This window comes from Ovis canadensis, chromosome 17 (assembly GCF_042477335.2).
Source record: "Ovis canadensis isolate MfBH-ARS-UI-01 breed Bighorn chromosome 17, ARS-UI_OviCan_v2, whole genome shotgun sequence".
NCBI lineage: Eukaryota > Metazoa > Chordata > Mammalia > Artiodactyla > Bovidae > Ovis > Ovis canadensis.
Window position 1 is genome coordinate 13,220,660 of NC_091261.1, and position 24,789 is coordinate 13,245,448.

At 40.2% G+C, this 24,789-nt stretch overlaps 1 protein-coding gene across 3 annotated transcripts; it reads left to right on the plus strand.

Moving 5' to 3' along the window:
• Positions 1-14,082: 14,082 nt before the first annotated feature.
• On the plus strand, positions 14,083-23,137 carry FGG (fibrinogen gamma chain). 3 transcript variants are annotated; one of them, XM_069556645.1, is made up of 10 exons: positions 14,083-14,180; positions 15,010-15,362; positions 15,462-15,506; positions 15,686-15,869; positions 15,981-16,074; positions 17,571-17,701; positions 17,998-18,131; positions 19,042-19,226; positions 20,660-20,937; positions 22,245-22,732. In XM_069556645.1, exons 2-10 carry the CDS (start codon positions 15,291-15,293, stop codon positions 22,448-22,450), a joined length of 1,329 nt encoding a protein of 442 aa, XP_069412746.1. In that variant the 5' UTR covers positions 14,083-14,180; positions 15,010-15,290; the 3' UTR covers positions 22,451-22,732. The 3 variants fall into 3 exon arrangements, with proteins under 3 accessions (XP_069412746.1, XP_069412747.1, XP_069412745.1); XM_069556646.1 differs by lacking the exon at positions 14,083-14,180 and adding an exon at positions 22,916-23,137 and having other exon boundaries at positions 14,818-15,362; positions 22,245-22,411; XM_069556644.1 differs by lacking the exon at positions 14,083-14,180 and having other exon boundaries at positions 14,820-15,362.
• The last annotated feature ends 1,652 nt before the right edge of the window (positions 23,138-24,789 follow it).

Genomic DNA, 24,789 nt, shown 5'->3' on the forward strand with positions numbered 1-24,789 from the left:
TATCCCCATTTTACAGATAAGACTGAGACACAGGGGAAAAGTAACTTCTCCAAGGTCACACAGCTATAATTTATAATGCTGAGATTTAAAGCCTGAGGGTCTGGGCTTCAGTGTCCCTACTCTCAACTCTCACGTTATACTGCCTCAGTAGGAAAAAAAATGAACTAAGATCTTACTTAATGCTCACAACAAATATACAAGGTGGGTACTATTATTTGTCAGTCTTACAGGCAAAGAAGTGTAAACACAGGCTAAGGAACTGTCCAGGATCACCGAGCTAGTAAGTGGTTCAGGCAAGACTGGACTGGTATCCCTAAGTCTGATTCTTAACTAACCACAAGAAGAGAGAAGCTATTTTTATACATTTAGCCATGAGGAGTAGAATGAATTGTCTCCAAAGTGTGGGAAACTTTCATGACCTAAGCCCCTGGGTTTTAGATTCAGTCACTCATGCCCTTTCTTAGACTTAACGCAGGTCTGGACTTTCTTTTCAAGCAGCTCCAACATTTCTAAGCTCCGCTAATGATGCTGAGAACCCAGGCACCCTTGACCAAATGCAGAGTTAGATGAGTCCCAGAGAGCTCAATGGTGAATCCTCCTGCCAAGGCAGGAGACTCGAGGTCAGTTCCTGGGTTGGCGAAAACCCCTTGCAGGAGGAAATGGCAGCCCACTCCAATATTCTTGCCTTGAAAATTCCATGGCCACAGGAGCCTGGCAGTCTACAATCTGTGGGATCACAAAGAGTCAGACACGACCAACCACTCATGCACCAGACATCCTACCTATCTCTTCCCTGAGGAATGCATAGCATGTTTAGAGCAGCTGCACTCTGAGTTTCTATCCCCTTTGAGGCCCGGCCTCAGGACCCTCCTGAGAAGGGAAAGCCAGTACCTCCAAGCCCTCCAGGCTCTTATTTGGGAAAGTTTTGCTTTCTGAAGGGGAACAAAAACAATCAAAGAGGAAGTACAGAGGATGCGTATGACTATGACCATGTAACAGCTTGGTTTGTGTCCATTTATGAAGCTCCTCTCTTTCTCCCCGCCCAGGAAAGGCCTATTTGCACGGTATAGTGAGTTCCAGGGATGCTGGGGAGCTGATCAGGGGAAAAGATAAAAACAAAAGTTTGGAGCAACACTTTGCTAGGTTTGTGTCCGGAAGGCGAGGAGGGGAATTCCACACAGAAGTTATGGACCCTCAGAGGCTGTGGCGGCACAGAACCACCCTCAGAGTAAGAAGGTAAAGGAACTCTCAGGGAGAGGGGTGGGGAGGGACCTGCGCGTCTAGATGAGGGTGCTCAGCAGGCCCTCTGGGAGTCGCTGCATCCAGGCTCTACCAAAGGGTACCTGCCAGCAAGGTCTCTAACAGCTCCATAGTTTCCCTGTGGCTCTCAGATGCCGGATGCAGTTTCTCAGGATATGCACAGCAGGCCATTTCTAAACATTTAAGAATCTGCTCATCTAGGCTGTGTTGACTACACCAAAGCCTTTGACTGTGTGGATCACAACAAACTGTGGAAAATTCTTAGAGATGGGAATACCAGATCACCTGACCTGCCTCTTCAGAAATCTGTATGCAGGTCAAGAAGCAACAGTTAGAACCAGACATGGAACAACAGACTGCTTCCAAATTGGGAAAGGAGTATGTCAAGACTATATTGTCACCCTGCTTATTTAACTTATATGCAAGAGTACATCATGCAAAATGCCGAGCTGGATGAAGCACAAACTGGAATCAAGATTGCTGGGTGAAATACCAATAACTTCAGATATGCAGATGACACCACCTTTATGGCAGAAGAACGAAAGAGCCTCTCTTGATGAAGGTGAAAGAAGAGAGTGGAAAAGTGGGCTTAAAGCTCAACATTCAGAAAACTAAGATCATGGCATCTGGTCCCATCACTTCATAGCAAATAGATGGGGAAAAAAATCAAAACAGTGAGAGACTTTATTTCTGGGGGCTCCAAAATCACTGCAGATGGTGACTGCAGCCATGAAATTAAAAGATGCTTGCTCCTTGGAAGAAGAGCTATGTCCAACCTAGATAGCATATTAAAAAGCAGAGACATTGCTTTGCCAACAAAGGTCCATCTAGTCAAAGTTATGGTTTTTCCAGTAGTCATGTATGGATGTGAGAGTTGGACTGTGAAGAAAGCTGAGTGCCGAAGAATCGATGCTTTTGAACTTTGGTGTTGGAGAAGACTCTTGAAAGTCCCTTGGAGTGCAAGGAGATCCAACCAGTCCATCCTAAAGGAGATCAGTCCTGGATGTTCATTGGAAGGACTGATGTTGAAGCTGAAACTCCAATACTTTCGCCACCTGATGTGAAGAGCTGAGTCATTTGAAAAGACCCTGATGCTGGGAAAGATTGAGGGCAGGAGAAGGGAACGACAGAGGATGAGATGGTTGGATGGCATCACTGACTCAATGGACATGAGTTTGAGTGAGCTCCAGGAGTTGGTGATGGACAGGGCAGCCTGCCATGCTGCACCAAGGGTCACAAAGAGTCGGACACAACTGAGCAACTGAACTGAACTGAGGCTGTGTTTAAAACAGCTGAGTATGCTGTAAATATGAAAATTTGGCTTGGGAGTCGACAGACTTTTGAGTTCAGGGATCCCAGACTGTTGTCTTCACAACAAGCCAGGAGCCAATATACGGTTGTCATGTTCGGCTTATTTATGCAGTATCTTCCCTGGTGGCTCAGAGGTTAAAGCGCCTGCCTCCAATGTGGGAGACCCGGGTTCGACCCCTGGGTCGGGAAGATTCCCTGGAGAAGGAAATGGCAACCCATTCCAGTATTCTTGCCTGGAGAATCCTATGGACGGAGAAGCCTAGTAGGTTACAGTCCACGGGGTCGCAAAGAGTCGGAACTACTGAGCAACTTCACTTCACTCAAGACCCAGTAGGAAGTACAGCCAAACACAGCCAGCACACACGGCTCCAGCAGGCTCAGACTGACGGTGCACACCCGAATTCTGGATCCAGGGTTCTGACTGGAGGACCCGCTTTGAATGCTGGTCATCAACATGACTGATGACGGTTATTGCCTCGCCATCCCTTCATCAGCACAGAAACAGATACATCTTACACTCAGACAACAAATAATATACATACAGAAGGAACAGCGGGAGGATATTGTACCTACAATATCTACGAGGCAGTTTGAGTGGATCGATGCGTGTCCACACCGGTGTGCTTGTTGTTGTCCAATATCACCAGCAGGCGTCTCTGTTACATTACGCATCCGAGAGGGTCTGCCTTCCACCCTAAGGCCTGAAAAGAAAGTACATAAATTCCTTATATCTGGTCACAGCTCTAGCAAGCCCTTCCAAATCATGGACGTTTACAATAACATGTGTGATATTAAGCCCATTCACTGTGAAATCCAACAGATTTCCCCCAAGCCCTTCAGGAAATTCAATACATGTATTTAATTTTTGGAAAACGAAACAAAATCCATTTACTAGACCAGTCTACCTGCTCCTGGCTCCACAGGACACCAAATTAGTGAAATGACTACTCCACTGCTCACTCTGTATCGTTGGATGTATTATCCAACAGAAACGGTTCTCTCTATATAATATTGTTTACTATTTTTTAATTTGAAAGCATTCCAAGTCCAGATAAAGAGGTGAACTCAGTCCAAGGGATTTCACTTTGGAGATTTGAAAGTGTTTGGGGTCTGTAGGATTGGGATGAGGTGGGTACAGAACCATTCTTTCCTTATCTGTCTGTTCTGATAGCCTTAAATTCAGGTCCAGGTTCTGTTTCCAGGCCCTTTTATTTTCACACCGCATTTTCTTCTGGGAAACTCTCATTGCCTACCATCAACTCAACATCAGTTTCTGTTCCCAAAGCTCTGACTCCAGAGTTCCAAGGCTGTTGCAGCTGCTCACATGTAAAGCATTGGAAATTGTGCCCGGTCTCCTCTCTGCCCCAAATCACTTCCTCCTTAGCATTTTCTTATTTCTGTTAATGGTCCTCCATCTCCTCTATGCCTCAAAGCCATTATTTTTGATCCTTTTCTCCTCTCCACATCCTCCCAATTCAATCCTTCCCTAAATCCTTTCTAGTCTATTCTGTAAAGTGCTTGTATGTCTTCAAACTGTTTCTTGAATCCTTTGTACATACAAAGACTCTTGCACTGTGTGAAGGCCTTGGACTTGGCGCCAGTTTACTCTTCATTCCTGTGGTAGCACTGAAGCAAAACTCAGAGAGCAGTACATATCAATAAATTTAATTACCAAAAATCTTATTTTAACTTAAGTAGAAGAAACTGAAGTAGTTTGATGTTTTCTTCTTCTTGTCACAATAAATGATCTCATGTGTCTTGAATGAGTTGGCCAAAGAGTTTGTTCAGGTTTTCATAGCATCTTACAAAAAAAGCCTGAACAAATTCTTTGGCCAACCCAATATAACAAAGAGGAATTATGTGAGCTTTAAGATTGTAGAGTAGAAATCAGGCCTCCTTATGTAAAGCCAGTGTGATTATTCTGCAGCCCAGTGCTAGTTAAGAATTTTCCTCCTTTCTTGGGCCTAGTAATCATCTGGGGAAGCTTGTTAATGAAATGCAGATTCCTCGGGTCCACACCCTGCTACACTGATTCAGTATATTTGAAACGAAGCTGAAGAATCTACATTTTAAACAAAATAAAACAAAAATCTAAGTGGCATTCTAAAGAAAAAGTCATATAGAAGAAATTTTGAGTGCTTACTAAAGAAATAAAATATTATCCTTACACCATTAAATTGCATTATAATAATACTTTAGTCACCTCAGTTGTGTCATTTGATTTCATAATTCTCTCGCAAGGGTTGTTTCCTAAAACCTCTCTTAGGAGCTCATATCCTTGGCTTCTGAGCTTGCCAGGTGGCCCTAGGGGCAAAGAACCCGCCTGCCAATGCAAGAGACTATGAGACAAGGGTTCAGTCCTGGGTTGGGAAGATTCCCCTGGAGGAGGGTGTGGCAACACACTCCAGTACTCTTGACAGGAGGATCCCATGGACAGAGAAGCCTGGCGGAGGGTCGCAAAGAGTCAGATGCTGAAGCGACTTGGCACACACTCAAGGAGTCCTTGGAAGTTTTTGATAAGGCAAATGGTGTCATTAGACATGACCCCAGACGTGACACTCGTGAGCAGATGTGGATAGATGGACTTCGTGGTGTCTGGAGACTAACTTTTACAAGTTTCCTCTACTTTATTCTCACTCTGTCTCCTAGCTGAGCTTGTCAAATTTCTGACAATCCCAAATCAAAAAAAAATTATGTATGTTGGCCCCAAACCACCCACCTTCCTGGGGCCTTCAAGTGTCAGTGGTGAGCCAGCCATGCACATGGCGACTCGCCTGCCACAAACCCAGCAAAGTCACAGCGCCCAGCAGAGTGCTTCCCAGATCACCAGACGGCAACCAGCACAGACTCCCTGAGGCTTGCTTCAGTTTTTGTTTTCAGCATTTCATAATGTGTTGTTTGTTGCCTCATTCTCTCCAGGAGAGGGTAAACTTCCTGAAAGCAGAGTGTTGTCTATTTTGCTTATTGTGCTGGACAAGGAGGGTCTGGCATATAGAACTTGCTCAACAAGCGTTTGGTCTGAGAGCCAGCAGAGGCGCATCATGGGAAAGGTTTAGTGACCTTTTAACCAAATTTGGAGGTGCATATCTGATCAAGCATTATTTCAGGAGTTTTCCTAGGATGATTCTATATGGTCCAGGTGTCAGATCCAGAGGCAGTTTACCACATGAGAAAGACATGAAGGGGATGAGGAAGGGGCCTTCCACATCCACAATGAGATGATGTGGAATTAAATATCAACGAAATTGACTTAATATAGCAAATTGAGTGATATCCACAGGAAGTGCTGAGGTAAGAATATTGTGTAGTTTCGGACCTAGATGGATGTGTGATTAAGCAATTAGTTTTCTGGATCTTGGTAAACGGAATTTCCTGTGTTCTTTATAAAATATGAAACACAGTGTTCTGAATTTTGACTTATTTTGTTTCTTGATGAATAAGCTTGTCCCAGTTAGTCCTGCAGGCACAATGGTTATCAGCCAGGAGTGTGGTTTACACTCTAGTCTTCCTTGCAAAACATTCAGCAAATATTTGGGTGTTTACAAATCATATCTTTATTTACTGATCAGAGGTCACTGCTCCCTCACTCAAGGTAAAACATACACAGCAATCTCTGCTTGAAGAAGGGTAGGAACCATGTCACCTTTCAGGGGTGAAGCAAGGTCCTTCAAAATGTCAATAAGGAGTTAGCCTTTATACACAGTGTATTCTTTAAGGACTTAACTTTGAACAGGAAGGACTAAAGCGCAATCACTGTAAGGTAGTAAACTGAACTAAGTAGTTACAATTTAAAACAAAGATACAAGTCTTGCAAATGTTTCTTTGACCTCATTCAAAATAGGAGGTTAAAGTAAATGTGGGTATTAAGTAGGATAAGATGAATCATTTTGTTAATCTGATAGCATTTTTCTTACCTTCTCTTCTTCTTTGGGAATAGATTATTGTTTTTCTCCAAAGATAATTTATTGGACAAAATGATCAGAGTTTCTCAAACAGAAAAATGAAAGTTAGTGGTGAAACTTCTTTCACAGGGCAAGGGACCTCAAATTGCAAATTTCATGAAGATAGAAACAAACCAACCAACCAAGAATGCAGTCAGGGACCAAGTTGGCACATCAAAGGCTTAAATCTAACTTCTCCATTCCACTTTGTGTCAATCCAGGGCAGCCTCAGCATATTCCTTTATCTCCAGTCAGTATTACAAAGGGCTGATTCCATATATACGGAATTTAGAAAGATGGTAATGACAACCCTGTATGCGAGACAGCAAAAGAGACACAGATGTATAGAACGGACTTTTGGACTCTGTGGGAGAGGGGGAGGGTGGGATGATTTGGGAGAATGGCATTGAAACATGTATACTATCCTGTAAGAAACGAATCGCCAGTCTATGTTCAATACAGGGTACAGGATGCTTGGGGCTGGTGCACGGGGATGATCCAGAGAAATGATAGGAGGTGGGAGGTGGGAGGGGGTTTCAGGATTGGGAACTCATGTACACCCGTGGCTGATTCATGTCAATGAATGGCAAAAATACTGTATGGCAAAAACCAATACAGTATTGTAAAGCAAAATAAAGTAGAAATAAAAAATTAAAATAAATAAATAAAAAGGGCTGATTTTTGGCCATTTGGGGCTCTTGATGTAATTCCAATTAGGATAATCCTTCTCTCTTAACCCACTCAGTGCTTAATTTCCTATATCCCAGCCATAGCACTTTGTGAACACCCCTGCCCTCAGCCATATGCTTCCATGGACACATGCAGTGAAACTTTCTTTGAAAAGTTAAGAAGCTCAAAACGCAGTCTGTGACTGCTACCTCACCCCCAGGGAGAACCCTGTATTACCCGTTTCACTTTGTTTTTCTGTCTTTAATTCACATAGTGAAACTAAAAGCATGTTGTTCACAATCAAGGAAAAATTTCATTTTCACTTTCCTTGGGCTATTTTTATAAACAAAGCAAATATTCTAACAGATAACTTTTTTCCCTTAGTGGCATATTTTAACTATTAAGTTGGACTGATTTTCAACAGTGTCAACAAGTCATTTCCTTTTGCTATTTTGAGGAAATCCAATTCTAAAGAGTAAGGCTATAAATTTAGCTTAGATCTGGAAATGGTTTAATGTTAGAAAAATAAACTTATCATTGTCAGCACTGATTTTGAGTTTCTTTGGACCACTCAACTGATGTATCTTCCCTTAAGCTACTGAGATTTCAATTCATCAAGTCCTATTGACTTGAACCATGTGGTCAGCATTGAAAAACTGCTTCCTTTTAACCTTGGACTGATAATACAAATGCAATCATAAGATAACTAAAATCCAGGTTTAAGAAAGACAGTAGAAGCCAATCTCCTTCCTAACCCAGAGAAGAAGACAGATAGGCAGATTAGGTAGACAGGTAAAAGAGATGCAAATACACGTTCACACAATCACACAGACACATGCATGCTGCTCCTCAGTCGTGTCCGACTCTTGCGACCCCGTGGACTGCAGCCCGCCCAGGTTCCTCTGTCCATGGGATTCTCCAGGCAGGAATACTGGAGTGGGTGGCCATTTTCTTCTCTAATACATATGCATACACACATTAATTCTTAAAATCCATAAACTCCACCAGCAAACCATTCTATCAATGAATAACTTTGAATCACATGATAACATTTTATATCTGTATATCACCTTAGATTAAGAAGTGCTTCATTAATGGTACTGATGAACCTATTTGCACGAGAGGACTAGAGACACAGACGTAGAGAACGGACCTGTGGGCGCAGTGGGGGAAGGAGAAAGTGAGAGAGTAGCAATGAAATATACCCTTTTCCATGTGTAAAATAGATGCTAGTGGGAAGTTGCTGTACAAGGCAGTAAGCTCAACCTGGTGCTCTGCTTGACCTAGATGGGTGGGGTGGTGGGGGGTGGGGGATAGGGAGGTGGCGAGGAAGCTCCAGAGGGAAGGGATGTATGTGTCCTTATGGTTGATTCATGTTATTGTATGGCAGAAACCAACACAACATTGTAAAGCAATTATCCTCTAATTAAAATATTAAAAAATAAAACAAAAAAGAAGCGCTTCGTGATTATATTTGCGGTCACGGTTAAGAGCACAGGTACTGGACCCACGGGTTTGGAACTCTGTGTGCCGCGATGACCTTGCGTGTATCACCACAACCTCCCAAAGACTCTCCTTCATTCATAAGATGCAGATAATCAGATCTACTTACAAGCCTGTTGTGAGGATTAAATGACAGAAAATACAGAACATCATCAACTAAACTGAAGCGTGACATCCAATATGGGGAAGATTCTCAAAATCAGTGGTTCTCTCTATTCTTCTTTCAGGCCTATAGCATGAGTCACAGGTTAGGACATCTCAAATTTAGCTTTACATAACCCAATTCAAATTCAACAAACAATTTGGAGCAGAGATGAACAAAAGAGAAAAGGGAACTCATAGAGTGAATGATCAATGTACATGAAGATCATTAGCAATAGATCTTCTATTTTTAAATCAGAGCACAAATAAATGGATGATAGGTGATTTGGGAAATTATTAAATCAATAAGCAAGCCCACTGACCTCTGAATTAAATAAAATGATTATTTTGGCTTAAATATTGCCTATGCTATTTTCTCAGAAAATCAACTGGGATACAGAGGAAATTTGATTTAAGAAATATTCTTCTTTCCTGGAATTGATTAATCATTTATAATTTATCAGAGGGGAAAAAAACGTATCCCAAACATGGAAGACAACAAGTAGTTAAAATTTAATAAAACCCAAGTGCCTGAATGCAAGGCCAGTGCAGGCCACTCAGCCACTGTTGGTCATTTTCCCTCAGAGAGCATCTTATCTGATAGGACTCTGATTTAGGACTCGAGATTCTGGCGAGAAAAAGAAAACAAGCCTTTTCTGTAAAACTGTGATAACACGTTAGATCCTAAGGCAAGTCAGCCCCAAACCAGAATATACTACACTTCCAAAATTATATAAGAATTTCCAGTTTCCTCAATTGAAGTGTTTATTAACCTTGTATATATGAAGTTATATTCTATATACTATATATATATATATAGTTAGCTTGAAGTTATAAATTGTTACCTTAAATTCAAGAAGTCGATATTTTATGGGCTTCAGCAAAAAGAACCTCAATGACAACATGCTCTGCCCAACATGCTTACTGGTAAGATGCCCAGCTTTTCATGAGGGCAAGTCGCCTGGTCCTAATATCATTTCATCTGTGATGAGTGGCCTTTCCACCTAAACTACTCTCTTATCTAGGACAGAAATGCTCTCTCCTCTTGGGATTTTACAGAATAGCATTGAAACATGTGTATTACCATATGTGAAACAGATCGCCAGTCCAGGTTCGATGCATGAGTCAGGGTGCTCAGGGCTGGTGCACTGGGTTGACCCTGAGGGATGGGATGGGGAGGGAGGTGGGAGGGGGGTTCAGGATGGGGACATATATACACTCGTGGCTGGTTCATGTCAATGTATGGCAGAATCACTACAATATTGTAAAGTAATTAGCCTCCAATTTAAATAAATTAATTCAAATAAAAAATAAAAGAGTCAGCCTGCAGTTCATTGCAGATAGCTTCCCAATTACACTAATACCATACTAATGCCATACACTGAGTAATTTTTTTCTATCATCCCCTATGCAATGTCAACTTGATCGTACTAAACATCAGCATATATTTAGTTAGGCCTATATCTGAAGAATATTTATCTATCTCCCTACCATGGCCCAGTATTGCATTGTTTAAAAATTATGGATTAATAACATGCTTTAATGTTTGAGAGACAGATTGCCCTTGTTTTCTTCTTGTTTAGAATTTTCCAAGATAATTTTTTTTTTCACTGCACTTAGAAACATCTTACCTAACTCTTTGGTAAAAAGGAAGAAAAGGAGAAAGAACAAAAAAAAAATAGAATTTAGCCTTATTATAATATCAATACAGTTCTAAACTATCACAGAAATAATTGACAGTTTTATTAAATCTCTTTATTTAGGCATAGAGCATGATTTTAATTTTCACGAGCTTTTATTTTATATCCTGATAGTATTGTTTGGAATTTTTAATAATATCAATCTTGTTTATTTCTTGTTAATTTCTCCTTAGATATTTTATCTAGTTGTATGTATATGTGTGTGGTAGAAATTACATATATAAGTACATTTTTTCTTCCATTGTATATTTTCACTAGCTGTTCCTTTATAGAAGATGGCTATTGGTTTCTAATTAATAATTTTTATATATCCACCTTATCAATAGCTACTTTCTCATTGATTATTCATTTCCCTTTACCTAATTACCCTTGCCAAAGTCATTTACATTTAGAATTTGGAAGTGTTAAGTGTTATTAGAAATGCAAACTTTATTTAAAGGCTTACTTCCAGACCAATTCAATTTAGTGTTATCAAATCATTATGGAATGTTTAACACACTTCTAGGGGCTTCCCTGTGGCTCAGATGGTAAAAAAGATCTGCCTGTAATGCAGGAGACTAGGGTTTGATCCCTGGTTTCAGAAGATCCCCTGGAGAATCCCCAGTATTCTTGCCTGGAGAATTCCATGAACAGAGGAGCCTGGAAGGCTATAATCCATGGAGTTCCAAAGAGTTGGACACAGCTGAGCAACTAAGCATACGTACATAATATTTTTATGGCTATTGCCATAAAATGGCTATTAGTATTTACAATCTAATGAGGTGGATGCAGCATGTATAGGTTGCTGAAATGCTATTAAAGAGGAGGAGCTGGCCTCCAGAGCTTGGGTTTTGTTTTGGGGGAGTAGTAGTACCAGTAGTGGTCTCACAGTCATGTCCAGCTCCTTCTGATCCCATGGACTATAGCCTGCCAGCTTTCTTGGTTCATGGAATTCTCCAGGCAAGTGTGCTGAAGTGGGTTGCCATGCTCTTCTCCAAGTTTGGGGGGAGTAGCAATGGATATACAGCCAGAGATGCAGGAGTGTGTGTGAAGGAATCAGACTGAAGGAGCAGCGTATAAAAAGGAAACATATCCGAGAGATGGGGCAATATGCACATTAAGGCTGTTGTGTGATTCAGTCTGGCCAGACTAGAGAGTGCAGGAAACAGAGTCAAGAGAGAAAAAGTAGCAGTGGTAGGAAGGAATGTCTATCATGTTTACATTCACAGTGATGGGAGGTAGAAAGGTTTCTGAGCAGGTGAATATCATAATCAGAGCTACATTTACAGGAAGATGAATCTGTCTGCAGTGTGACCACAGATTTAGAGCAGGAGGCCATTGAAGAGGAAAGGAAATCAGTTAACAGCCAGTGTGCATAAGCTGTCTCAGTCAATTCAGTCACTCAGTTATGTCCGACTCTTTGTGGCCCCTTGGAATGCAGCACGCCAGGCTTCCCTGTCCATCACCAACTCCTGGAGCTTACTTAAACTCATGTCCATCGAGTCAGTGATGCCATCCAACCATCTCATCCTCTGTTGTCCCCTTCTCCTCCTGCCTTCAGTCTTTCCCAGCATCAGGGTCTTTTCCAATGAGTCAGTTCTTTGCATCAGGTGGCCAAAGTATTGGAGCTTCAGCTTCAGCATCAGTCCTTCCAATGAATACTCAGGACTGATTTTCTTGAGAACTGACTAGTTGGATCTCCTTGCAGTCCAAGGCACTCTCAAGAGTCTTCTCCAACACCACAGTTTAAAAGCATCAATTCTTGGGTGCTCAACTTTCTTTATAGTTCAACTCTCACATCCATACATGACTACTGAAAAAAACAGCTTTGACTAGATGGACTTTTGTCAGCAAAGTAATGTCTCTGTTTTTTAATATGCTGTCTATAGGTTGGTCATAGCCTTTTTTTTTCCAACGAGCAAGCATCTTTTAATTTCATGGCTGCAGTCACCATCTGCAGTGGTTCTGGAGCCCAAGAAAATAGTCTCTCACTGTTTCCATTGTTTCCCATCTTTTTGCAGTCTAGACAAGAAATAAACTGGCCCTCTTAGGATATTGGCAATGGAAATAGAAAACAGCAATAACACAGAAGTGACAATGAGGAAGCAGTTTTATTAATAAGCTTCAACAACTGATGAGATGAATAAACGAGGAAGATGAAGATGACTGTGTGACTTTAATTGGCTGATGTTTGGTGATGTGATTGACAAAGACTGGTAAATCAGAGAGGGTAACTATTAAGGAGGAAAGAAGAGGCAACAAATCTGGTTTTATTATGTTACAATAATTATTATTTACCGAGTAGGAACATTTATCTTTGTTTCAAGTCAAAACAATTATTTCTTTGTAAAGATTTAGGATTAGACATTGAAGTATTAGTATTTATCTCAATTTAGATGTATTTCTCCCACTAAATATATAATGAAAATTTGCAGTAAGCTGGTTTCAGAGAATGAAATGAGGGATATTAAAAGGAGGGATAATGATAGTACATAATTATAAATTATTAATTGGAGATGATAAATATACTGTCCCAATACACAAGGAAACTGGAGGGTCAGAGTGAAAAGGACAGCTCCTGCCTAGTGTTTGCCCCCTTTCCTCCAGTTATGTTCCTAGTCAATATATGCAACATGGATTTTTCTATCCCCTGCCTCCTGTAGCCAGGCTTTGCTCTGAAGTAATTAGCTGGAACCTTAGGAAAAACAAAATAGGCTCCTGACTTGTTTCCCATCTGCAGCAGGCATGGTGCTACACCAGCTGATACTTCTAGACAAAGGGAGGGGCTGAGCTCAAAAGCTCACTGCACTGTTGGTGAGAATGTGAATGCATGCCACTCCTGGGCATATATTTGGAGAAAACCACGCTATGAAAAGATACATGCACCCCTGTGTTCACAGCAGCACTATTTGTAATAGCCAAGACACGAAAACAACCACGCTGTCCACCAGCAGGTGAGTGGATAAAGAAGATGTGGCGTGTGCCCCCAATGGCATACTACTCAGCCATGGAAAAGGAAATGATGTCTGCAGACTGTCGCACCACGTGAAGCAAGCTCGAAAGACACGCATGCTGTCACTTGTGTGCAGAATCTAAAACATGACACAAATGAACTTATCCCCAAAACAAAAATCGTGTCACAAACATAGAAAACAAATGTATGGTTTCTAAAGGGGACGGAGGAGGGGGAGAAGTCGATTAGGAGTTTGGGACTAATATATACACACTACTATTTATAAAACAGATAACCAACAAAGGTTCATAGTACAGGACAGGGAAATATATTCCATATCTTATATCAACCTATAGTGGAAAAGAATCTGAACATGCATACATACATATAGACACACTTTTGAATTATTAAAAAAAAATATATATATATATAACTGAATCAATTGCTGTACTCCTGAAACTAACACAACATAGTAAATTATACTTCAAAAAAACAATGGGTTTCCCTGGTGATCGGTGGTAAAGAATCCACCTGCCAGTGCAGGGACATAGATTCTGTTCTTGGTCAGGAAGATCCCACATGCTTCGGAGCAACTAAGCCTGTGCTCCACAACCACTGAGCCTGTGCTCCAGAGCCTGGGGACTGCAACTACCAAGCCCAGGCACCGCAACTACTGAAGCCTTTGTGCCCTAGAGCCCGTGCTCCACAAGAGAAGCCACCCAGGTGAGAAGCCCATGCACCACAACTCAAGAGTAGCCCCTGCTCCCTGCAGCTGCAGAAAAGACCCAGAGCAGCCAGTGAATAAATAAACATTTTTAAATGGTTAACAAAATAAAATAAATGAAGGGGGCATGTGTCCTCAAGCAACCATCTGGAAAAAAAAAAAAGCCCACTGCAAATTGAGAGTCTATGAAAATAATCAACAGCTGAATAAAGGGTGTCAAAAGATGCAGACTTCAAGCTTTAAAGTAAGTAAGTCCTGGGGATGTAATGTACAGCATATACATGGTGATTATGGTTAAGAGTACTGTATTACATATTTAAAAATTGCTAAGAGGGTAGGTCTTAAAAGCTCTCATTGCAAGAAAAAAAAGTTTTGTGCAACTGTGTGTGCTGACCGATGCTAACTATATTGTGATGATCATTTTGTAATATATAGAAATATCAAATTATTATTTTGTACAGTTTAAACTAATATAATGTTACATATTCATCATATTTCAAGTTTTGAAAAAGGAAAATGGCCAAAGCAGTGGGTCAGGCATTCATTCCTGATACTAGCGACATATTGAGACCTGGTGGAAGGCAGTTTCCACCTGCCATTGGCACGGGTTAAAAATACTGGTGTTCCCTCATCCCCCCGTCTCAGAATTGACTTGCGGTAATTCGAGCTATTTGGGTTATGGTACCAGGCTGCATCTGAAGGCAGGGGCAGTTTGTCCTGGCCGAGGTCAGCAGTGTGTGTGTTTGCTCTATCTGTCCTGGAAGTGGTTGCATCACGCCGCCTCCCGGGCCCTCTCCCTCCTCCTAGCGACGGTCAATGCTTCACTAGCCTTTGCAGAGAGTTGGCTTCCCAGGACGAGCATTGAGCTGGGCCAGCAAGGCGGAGCTTAGCCCCGTGTGCAGAATCTAGTAACCTGACTGAACATTGGTCCGGGGCCAGGATGAGGAAGAGACGGGAAAGACGTTCCGCCCTTCTGGTAAGAAGGCCCCGTGATCGGCTTCAGCCACTGGCGGTCCTACCGTCCTTGGAGCTTAAATAAAGGGACAACTGAAGCCCCGAGAGTCACAGTTCTGACCTTCCAGGCTCGGAGCCCCGGGTCCGCCGACACCATGAGTTGGTCCTCGCACCCTACGAGTGTAATCTTCTACATTCTTTCATTGCTTTCTTCAGCATGCCTGGCAGTAAGTGTGCTGTTTACAAAACGTATGTTTTACATGGAAAGCTTGAAAATAAGAAAATTTCTGCTAAGCAAGTGAGATTTCTCTGTTTTCCTCCTCTAGTACGTTGCTACCCGAGACAATTGCTGCATCTTAGATGAAAGATTTGTAAGTTACTTTTATGTTTCTCTCTGTGTTTGAACTGGACTTGGGCAGAGAAATTTTTATTCCTTATAAGAGATTCTTTAGCAAATATCATTTGACAGTTTAGACTTTTTAAAAACATAGTCTAGGTTTTACCTGTTTTTATTTATCAGGATTTTTTAATCACACTGTTGTATTTTCAGGGTAGTTATTGCCCAACTACCTGTGGAATTGCAGACTTCCTGTCTAATTACCAAACCAGTGTAGACAAGGATCTACGAAATTTGGAAGGCATCTTCTATCAGGTTGAGAACAAAACATCAGAAGCCACAGAGCTGGTCAAAGCAATCAAGATCAGCTATAACCCTGATGAACCGTCAAAGCCAAGTGAGACTCTAACTGCCACTGACTGAGAGAGTCATCTATGAAGTGCTTTTGCTGTTATTTTAGTGGTTCTGTTTGCTTATGTATTTTTATATCTCTGATCCCATATTACAGGTAACATAGAGAGTGCTACCAAGAATTACAAGAGAATGATGGAAGAAATTATGAAATATGAAACACTGATATCAAACCATGAATCAACAATTCGGTAAGCATTTTTTTTGTTTTAGCTTGCTTTCCAAGACTGAGCTGGGGTTTATTCAGTATGCCAAACTTCAGTAGAAGTAATCTTTTTATCTTTTTCTAGCTGTAGTATCTAATTGGTGTGATGCCTGACCATCTTGAAAGGGATAGAAGTAGGCAATATGAGTTGTATTGGATTGTGATCACTTTTTAATAATCATGTGGGAGAAAGATGCTTTAGACATCTTCAAACGCCTTGTGACCGTATTTGCCAAACTGTTTGTCCTCACTCCAATTTGTCTTACAACATAAATTCAAACTGATGGGCATTTGAGTGTTGAAAATAAAATTCTTTTTATAAAAATGTCAACAAATGGGTGGTGAGGAATTTGTGAGCAGAGACATAGGAATGATCTTGGTAAATCATATTGAAAGGTAGAGCAGAAAAAAAGAACCTGCCGTAAGAGACAAGATTGTGTGACAGACACTGTCGAGCTGCCTGTTGCACGGAACCTGCAATCAGGTATTGTCCTCCCTTCTCTTGAAAGTAAAATGTCTCTGTTAACAACTTCCCAGGCTCCTGTAGACTTCCTGAACACTGAGTCTCAGACACAATTTTAGTTTCTTCCTCAATTGTTATCCTAAATTATTCTAAAAGTAGCAGAAGAAATTGAGATAAATGGTGGCTGAGGAGAAGTGGCCCAGAAGGGATTTATCGCCTTTTTGGTATCAGAGGGATACTATTAGTATCATTATTGTCATTATTATTGGCAATATGATTTGCATTATTATTGCCCATCGTTAAGACTGAAGGAGACTATAGTGCAGAAAACGTCCAAAGTGCAGTAGAGAAAAAAGTGGTCAAATAGTCTGTCTATCCAGAACCTCAGAGACAAGAGTCTTTGTGCATAATAGTTCTCTGTCATTTCAGAATATGGACAAGTAGTCCTGTGAGGAACTACAAAAGCAGGATTTCTCATTTTCCCCAGCTTTTTTCTGAAGCTGTGTAAACAGAAACATTAAGAAGAAGGGGAAAATATCTGTTGTTTTCTTTTATATAAGATAATACCCCAGATACTTTTCCCATGTAAGTTATAGACTGAAGTCCATAAATAGATCTTCAGTTAAATCCACAAGTGAAAAGAAATAGTGCTTCAGCATGTGTGAATTTCTAAACAGAGCTTTTCCTTCCCTAAGAATATTGTCCTAAGAATCATCACCATGTTGTCTTAATCAGGCTCATCACTTGTGTTCTTTGTTATCTGTTGCCTTTTATGCAGAAACGAAAATCAGAATGATCACTTACAGTGATATGGTTTATTGGCAAGGACTTTGTTATTTTCTTTTCCAAAAAGCTTAGAATTTTAATTCACCTCAATTTATTAACATCATTTTAAACTTTTTCCAAGAATGGAGTAATTTGTCAGGAAATAATTCTTGAGAAAATAAGGTGGTATTTCTAAAAGAATATACAACATTATTCATCTGAAAAGAATAATCTGTTATCTACTTTGCTTGTAGATTTTTGCAAGAAATATATAACTCAAACAATCAAAAAATCATTAACCTAAAACAGAAAGTGGGCCAGCTTGAAGAACAGTGTCAAGAGCCTTGTCAAGATACAGTGAAAATACATGATGTAACTGGGAGAGGTAAGTGAAAGGTTTATATTGAGATTAAGTTCATCAGAGCAGATATAAAAAGTAAAGGAGATTATATATATTAGAATGTATGCAAATACACTGGACAGTGTCTAGCCATTAAATATAAACAGTCTAATTGCTTAGACTTTTCTTGAGTAGCTGAAAATTTACTTTGAAAGGAATAATGATTGAGAAATAAGAAAATACTTCTCAGGATATGAATAGTTTCTGACATGTTAAAATTTTCAAGGCTGACACAATCTTACCTGGATTTCAAACCACCATAAAAATTTCTTCTTTTACAGATTGCCAAGATGTTGCCAATAAGGGGGCCAAAGAGAGTGGACTTTACTTTATCAGACCTCTGAAAGCTAAGCAGCAGTTCTTAGTCTACTGTGAAATTGATGGGTCTGGAAATGGATGGACTGTGTTTCAGAAGGTATTTTTCCCTCCCCCTGTGTATTTAATAGACACCTAATTGTTCTGCCATATGCCAGATACTTTTCCAAGCACCTTGTAAGCATTAATTCAGTGACACTCACAACTTTCCATTGTGCTGGTTTTGGCCTGCTTATTCCTGTTTACAGAGAAGGAAACTTGGCACAAGAGGCTAAATAACTCGCCCAAGGTCACATGACTAATAAGTAACAGAGTCAGGATATAGTCTGATTTCACTCTGTACTGAGATAGGTTCTCTACTATGCTGGCCCTGCTGTAGGAGATTCACGATGGCACGTGATCACAATCTCATAGTGACAGAGGGACCTCTCGATATTTACATCAAGACCTAGGGCTGCCCATCACAAGAAGATGGTGTCCCCCAGGGGGTGCAGTCAGGCTGTTCCATGACCAGGCCCCTCTGTAGCCTTTGCCAGCCCCAGGCATCACTGCAAATCCTCTTGCATTCTGTTTACCTTTGACCATTGTTACAGCTAAGGCTGCAGGGGGCACTCAGAGCAAGTGAGTGATGGGAGCTTAGCTGGTAGACACAGGCTGAGCAATCGGCTGACCTTTTCAACCATCAGTACAAGAATCAGCGACGTCAAGCTGATGTTCTGAAGTCCTCTAGGAGTCTTTTAAAAACTACTACTAGATTACAATTTATCATGTGCCAGGCCCTCTTCTAGGGTACTTTTACATTCTCTGGTGTAATCCCTGAAACTACCCTGAGAAGTAAGCATCATTATTCCTATTTAAGAGACAGGTGAGCAAGCTTAGGCAGCTAGCCCAGGGTCACTTGTAAATGATGAAATCATAGCCTCCATATTTTGGACAAACTGGCTATAATGTTTTCCTTATGTGCACTGATAATACATTCTCTCCTTTCGCCCGTGCAATTGTGTAATTAGAGGCTTGATGGCAGTGTGGATTTCAAGAAAAACTGGATTCAATATAAAGAAGGGTTTGGACATCTGTCTCCTACTGGAAACACAGAATTTTGGCTGGGAAATGAGAAGATTCATTTAATAAGCACACAGTCTACCATCCCTTATGTATTAAGAATACAGTTGGAGGACTGGAATGGCAGAACCAGGTACTATCAAGAGGGCTTCTAACTTTTGTTGTAGAGATACCCTGGAGTAGGCACTTTCTAGCTCTCAGCAGAATAATGGGGAAAACAGTCTGGCAGATGTGAAGAGCACATTCAACTATGTTCCCCAGAAGTCAGTTTGGCTCTTGGGCAGTCCAGGGCACTAGGTCCCATTCAGGCAGGATCTGAGTGTTCTGTTGTAATCCACTTACCCTGGAATTATACAAAACAATAGCTAATATTTCCTGAGCATTTATGTACCATAAATTGCACATGAAATGATAACTTAAATCCAAATAGCTCATGAGGCAGGAATTATTATTAATTCCATTTTACAGATTAACTTTTCCAAGGTTGCATCCACTGGATTTAAACTCAGGTAGTTCACCTCTTATAACCCACCTTCTTAAGCTGCTATCCTGGATGGAAAGTAATCTAGCTTTTTAAGATTTCCCAGTGTTTAATGACTTGGAATCAAATCCAGGAGCTACCTTACAATGAAATCAGCTGACACCTTTGGTGAGCTAGAGTTCCTTCTATGCACAGAGCTGTCTGGGCACTTTAAGTGTTGTATACCTCATTGAAATTGAAAACAATATCCAACCCTCTTGTTATGTCTATGACATGATGAAATATAGTCTGTGCCCAAATGTATATTTTTACTTTTAAAATTTTTAACCAGAAAGTATAATACCATAGTCAGTAGAGCTTCTCCTATGAGAACATCCCCCATTTCCTAAGTCCTGGAGATCAGGGAAGCTCAATATTTTCTGGAAATCTCTGTTTATGCACCAAGGCCCATTCTTCCCTGCCCTCCATAGAATTCTGGCTTTCATGTACAATTATTTTCCAGGGGAGATTCTCTCTCTGACCCTACAGTTCATGTTTTGTGGGCTACACAGGAATCACTCCTTTTATGTGATGCTCAAGGAAATTCTCCTTGCCACTCCCACATTTCCTTCAGAAAGAAAAAACCCTCTAGATGGTATGAGTGACTAGTGGAACTATGGCTCCTTTCAGCTTGCTGCATTAATTAATGGCCACTCACTTTCAGATAATTAATGTGGTTTATGAGAACTGTATGTACATGCTACATACTGAGATAAAAGGGAAAAATGTGAAATTAGGTTCATCCATATATCTGGGTTAGATATTAGGATACTGTAGGCAAAAAGCACTCAGGATAGCTGAGGTTTTTAGTTTTCCCTTGGATGTCCTGAAAGCTTCTAGACCCATCCTGGGTGGTGCTGATGACCTTGAGACTGTTTCCCATACCTGTTATCCCATGCCAGATTTGTGAAAAATTTTGTTCAGTGACCACAGTTCAGACTTATGAAGCAAAGTTTAAAATTCCTAACAACTGTCCTATGAAAGAAGGAACTTCTGAGATGACTTATAAGGCTCAGGGTCTAAGATCTCTATTCCCATCTTTGTAGCACTGCAGATTATGCTTCATTCAAGGTGACGGGTGAAAATGACAAATACCGCCTGACATATGCTTACTTCATTGGTGGAGATGCTGGAGACGCATTTGATGGCTATGATTTTGGCGATGATTCTAGTGACAAGTTTTTCACATCCCATAATGGCATGCAGTTCAGTACTTGGGACAATGACAATGATAAGTTTGATGGCAACTGTGCTGAACAGGATGGATCTGGTTGGTGGATGAACAAATGTCACGCTGGCCATCTCAATGGAGTTTATTATCAAGGTATGGCTTTCTCTCTTAATACATGAATTTGTGTGTGATCTATATTTTTAAAAAATTAAATACAAGTAAGAAATAATTAGTAAAGATATTGGGAGCTTGCTATATAGTTCTTTATTTTAAGCCAGAATTGGATAATTCTAGCTTATACGTGAAATTGGTCCCTCTATAGGAAATCCACCTGCTGCAAACTATGCAGTGATATTCATGATGCTTCCATCCAGGTTGATACTTTGGGTTATGGTGTCTCCTCTAGTCTTACCCTATATATTATCTGCATGGACTAACATTGCCATGTCTATGCTGTTAACACAGTAGCCTGGCTCAGCTTCCCATGAGCTGTGTGTCAGATAGAATCAGTGAGCAGTGTCTAGAGGAATTAAGTGAAGGGCGGGGATATATTGGCAAGTCTACAGGTCCATGAAAGTTGGAGAAGAATCCAGCCTGAGGAGTGTAGATACTTATTTTAGCACGAGGGAGGGCAAGCTATAGTTTGCCCTAAGGATGGAGTAGTTCTGAGCACTAGTTTTACTTACTGACAAACTATTGGAATACCCCAACAGGTATGCATGGGGAAGTCCTCACCCAATAAAATGAGCAATCTTACCTTCTTAGGGCACTGTCCTAGCCAAGAGGTGACTTGGAGTCCTCTTAAAACTACATACATTTACCTTTCGGTTTTCACAATAAGTTTTTGAAACCTAACTTATCTTTGCACCAACAAACCATGCAATTAGAAAAAAAATTCTCAAGGAAGGTGCCAGGCAAGAATACTGGAGTGGGTTGCCATGCCCTCCTCTAGGGGATCTTCCTGATGCAGAGATCAAACCCAAATCTCTTCCGTCTTCTGCATTGGCAGGCGGGATCTTTACCACTGTGTCACCTGGGAAGCCCAATATTTTCCAGTACAATTGTGATTTCAGATGACCTGTATCCAACCGATGAGGAATTATGACTGCCATTCTAACCTGTTTTCAGGAAGAGGGTCCATAATAGCGGAACCTAGCATGACTTAGCTTAGGGAGAGAGACCAACTAGGGAAATGCAGGAATCTAGCCCTGTTAGCAGTGGATACGTTTGAATTAAGAGTGTGGCCAGAAAACACAATACAGACGTATGGTTTGTCTAATAAATAAGTTTATGTCAATTGTAAATCTAGAATTTGAGTCTCTACGGATATTTTCAGTTAGTAGATAGCACTATAAATCTGATGTAAATGACAGTGGCCTTCATAACAGACAGCTCTTTATGGACTGTCTGAGGGGAGGAGATTCCAGAGTGGTGATACGCAGATCTGTGGTTTGTTTCAGGTGGCACTTACTCAAAATCATCTACTCCTAATGGTTATGATAATGGCATTATTTGGGCCACTTGGAAATCCAGGTGGTATTCCATGAAGAAAACCACCATGAAGATAATCCCATTTAACAGACTTGCCATTGATGGACAGCAGCACCATCTGGGGGGAGCCAAAAAGGTCGGAGTGGAACATCACGTTGAAATAGAATACGACTAAGCCATTTTACCTTGAGCTATTCATTCTGTTAACCCACAAAGTTGCAGAAACTTTCCTGAACTTTCCTCCTCGTTTTCTCTTACCATATTTATTAATTTTAAGTCTTTCTTTAAGGATATTTAGCCCTGAATGGCAATTAAAACTCACTTTGAACTGTATTTCCAAGTTACTAAACACAGAGTTATTATAAATTTGTCTATTTGATGAGATAATATTTTAGCTTATTTCCTAAATATATAATAAATTCATTGTGATATTGTACATTTTAATGATCACACATAATTGTGTCTTTGTGATTTTTTAAATTATTTTAAAAATAGTTCAGTATCTACTAATATAACAGGAGCAGACTTTAGGAATTCAAATGCCTAAGTATTTCATTACCTCTAAATCATTCCTATTTAATTATTCTTTTTTAATGGAGATAATTATATCTTTTTAATGTATTTTTTGTTTTGATCATAGGCTGGAGACGTATAAAAGACCATTTCAAAAGTGATTTACTTTTTTAAAGAACTTTATCTGAAAAGAAAAAGATAATATTTTTCCTATGGGACAATGGACTTGCAAAGCCTCACTTCATTTTAAGAGTAAAAAGAACCTATGTTGAAAACTCCACTAACAGTTTTATGCCGGTGATAATTTATCTACATACCATTTCAATAAATATTTTGTTTCCTAAGACTAGATATGTGGTACCTTTTATTGATCATTAAAAACCATCACTTTCCTTCAATTTAATACAGTTAGGCAATCATCAGTAGTTGCTTAGTCCTCACTTTTTGCTCAACATTACCTGACTCTTGGGGAGTTACAAAGGCAATAGAAATCATGGCTTTTGCCCTCCAGGGCTTATAAGACAAATACAGAAATATACAGAATCCCAAATGACAAAGCTTGATATAAAAACACAAACACAAGTCACAGTCACACAATGGTTGATGGTACCTGAAATGCAGCTGGAGACAAGGCTGTCTGGGGATTCTCTCAGCAAAGCCCTTGAGCTCCAGGCTCCTGTGGCCAAATGTGGGCCCTTAGAGAGAACTGCAACTCAGAGCACATAGCTCCAGGGAGCAATCTGCCCAGCCCCTCACTGCTGGACAAGTTAAGTGGAATGAAGCCATTATTGCAATAACCGGAGATCAAGAATCTCCAGTTTCGGTAAGGAACAGCTGCGTCTCATAAGCTGGTATAAGGCTGACTGTAAAAAGTGACTCCTTTTAGGCAGGGGAAGATCTGGTTGTTCTGAAGTCCTGAGGATTGACTTTGGATTCCCTTCCCTTTCACAGTTTCTTTCCTAATTCTCTCACTTCTTTGTTTTCATGAATCTTGATTTTAAAAGCATCCTATCGAAGAGATAAACAGTAAGTCAACTTATAGGTATACAATCAAATACTTGTGAGACTTTGGGGAAATAGTAACAAGATTGATTGTCTGTAGCACTCATTCACGTATGCATGAAGCATTCTTTCAACTATTTATCGAGTGCCTTCATTGTACCAGCCCCTGCGCTGGCCATAGTAGCATCCTCCTTTCTCCCAGTACTGTTCTGTTCCATCTAGTTCTCAAGTTCCAGAAGCCAAGAGTAAGTCTTCCTTATTCCTCCCTCCCTGCATCATCAAGTCTGTCAAATCTACCTCCTGAATATTTACTATAGTCATTTCCTTCTCTATACTCACTGCCAGCATTCTAGTTGGGAAATATATCTCTTGCCAGGATAATGACAATTGCCTCCTTCTTGTATTCAACATGCTCCCAATCTTACCTGTTTCCAACTCATCATGCTCCAAACCACCTCTAATACAGAATGCATACAATCTACCCTTGAGAATATTCAAATCCTTTGGGTGAGCTATTTGATCATAGAACAGTTGTGTGAATATTAATAAGTTTTAGTATAACAATATCACTCCAGGGATTTATCTGAAGGAAATTACTTTTGAAAAAGAAAATAGCTCTATGCAGAAATGTAAATAATTATTTAAATATTAAATAAATACTTATTAGCAGTGGGAAATTTAGAAAATATTAACATTGGAAAAATGAACAAGCAAGGTGATTTATTAGTACAATGATTACAATGAATGCAATGATTACATAAGTATAATATCTCTGTATGAACATAGAAGCATTTACTAAATAATATGTGAAACTTTAAGATGAAAAACAACTTTACAGTGAGAAGTATGGAAAAGTACATTTGCATATACATCTTGAGTAGAATGTAGTCTTGACATACTTGCCTTATTTGTATATTGTTCTCCTCCAACTGATCTATAAAACTTAAGAAAATGCTAAACAAAATAAATATACAGGTCCAAAAGTTTCTGATTTTCTCA

Coding starts and splice junctions, on each gene's coding strand:
- FGG (XM_069556645.1), top strand. CDS start 15,291: ATGAGTTGGTCCTCGCACCCTACGAGTGTAATCTTCTACATTCTTTCA. Junction 15,507..15,685: donor GCATCTTAGATGAAAGATTT/GTAAGTTACTTT, acceptor TTGTATTTTCAG/GGTAGTTATTGCCCAACTAC. Junction 15,870..15,980: donor TGATGAACCGTCAAAGCCAA/GTGAGACTCTAA, acceptor CCCATATTACAG/GTAACATAGAGAGTGCTACC.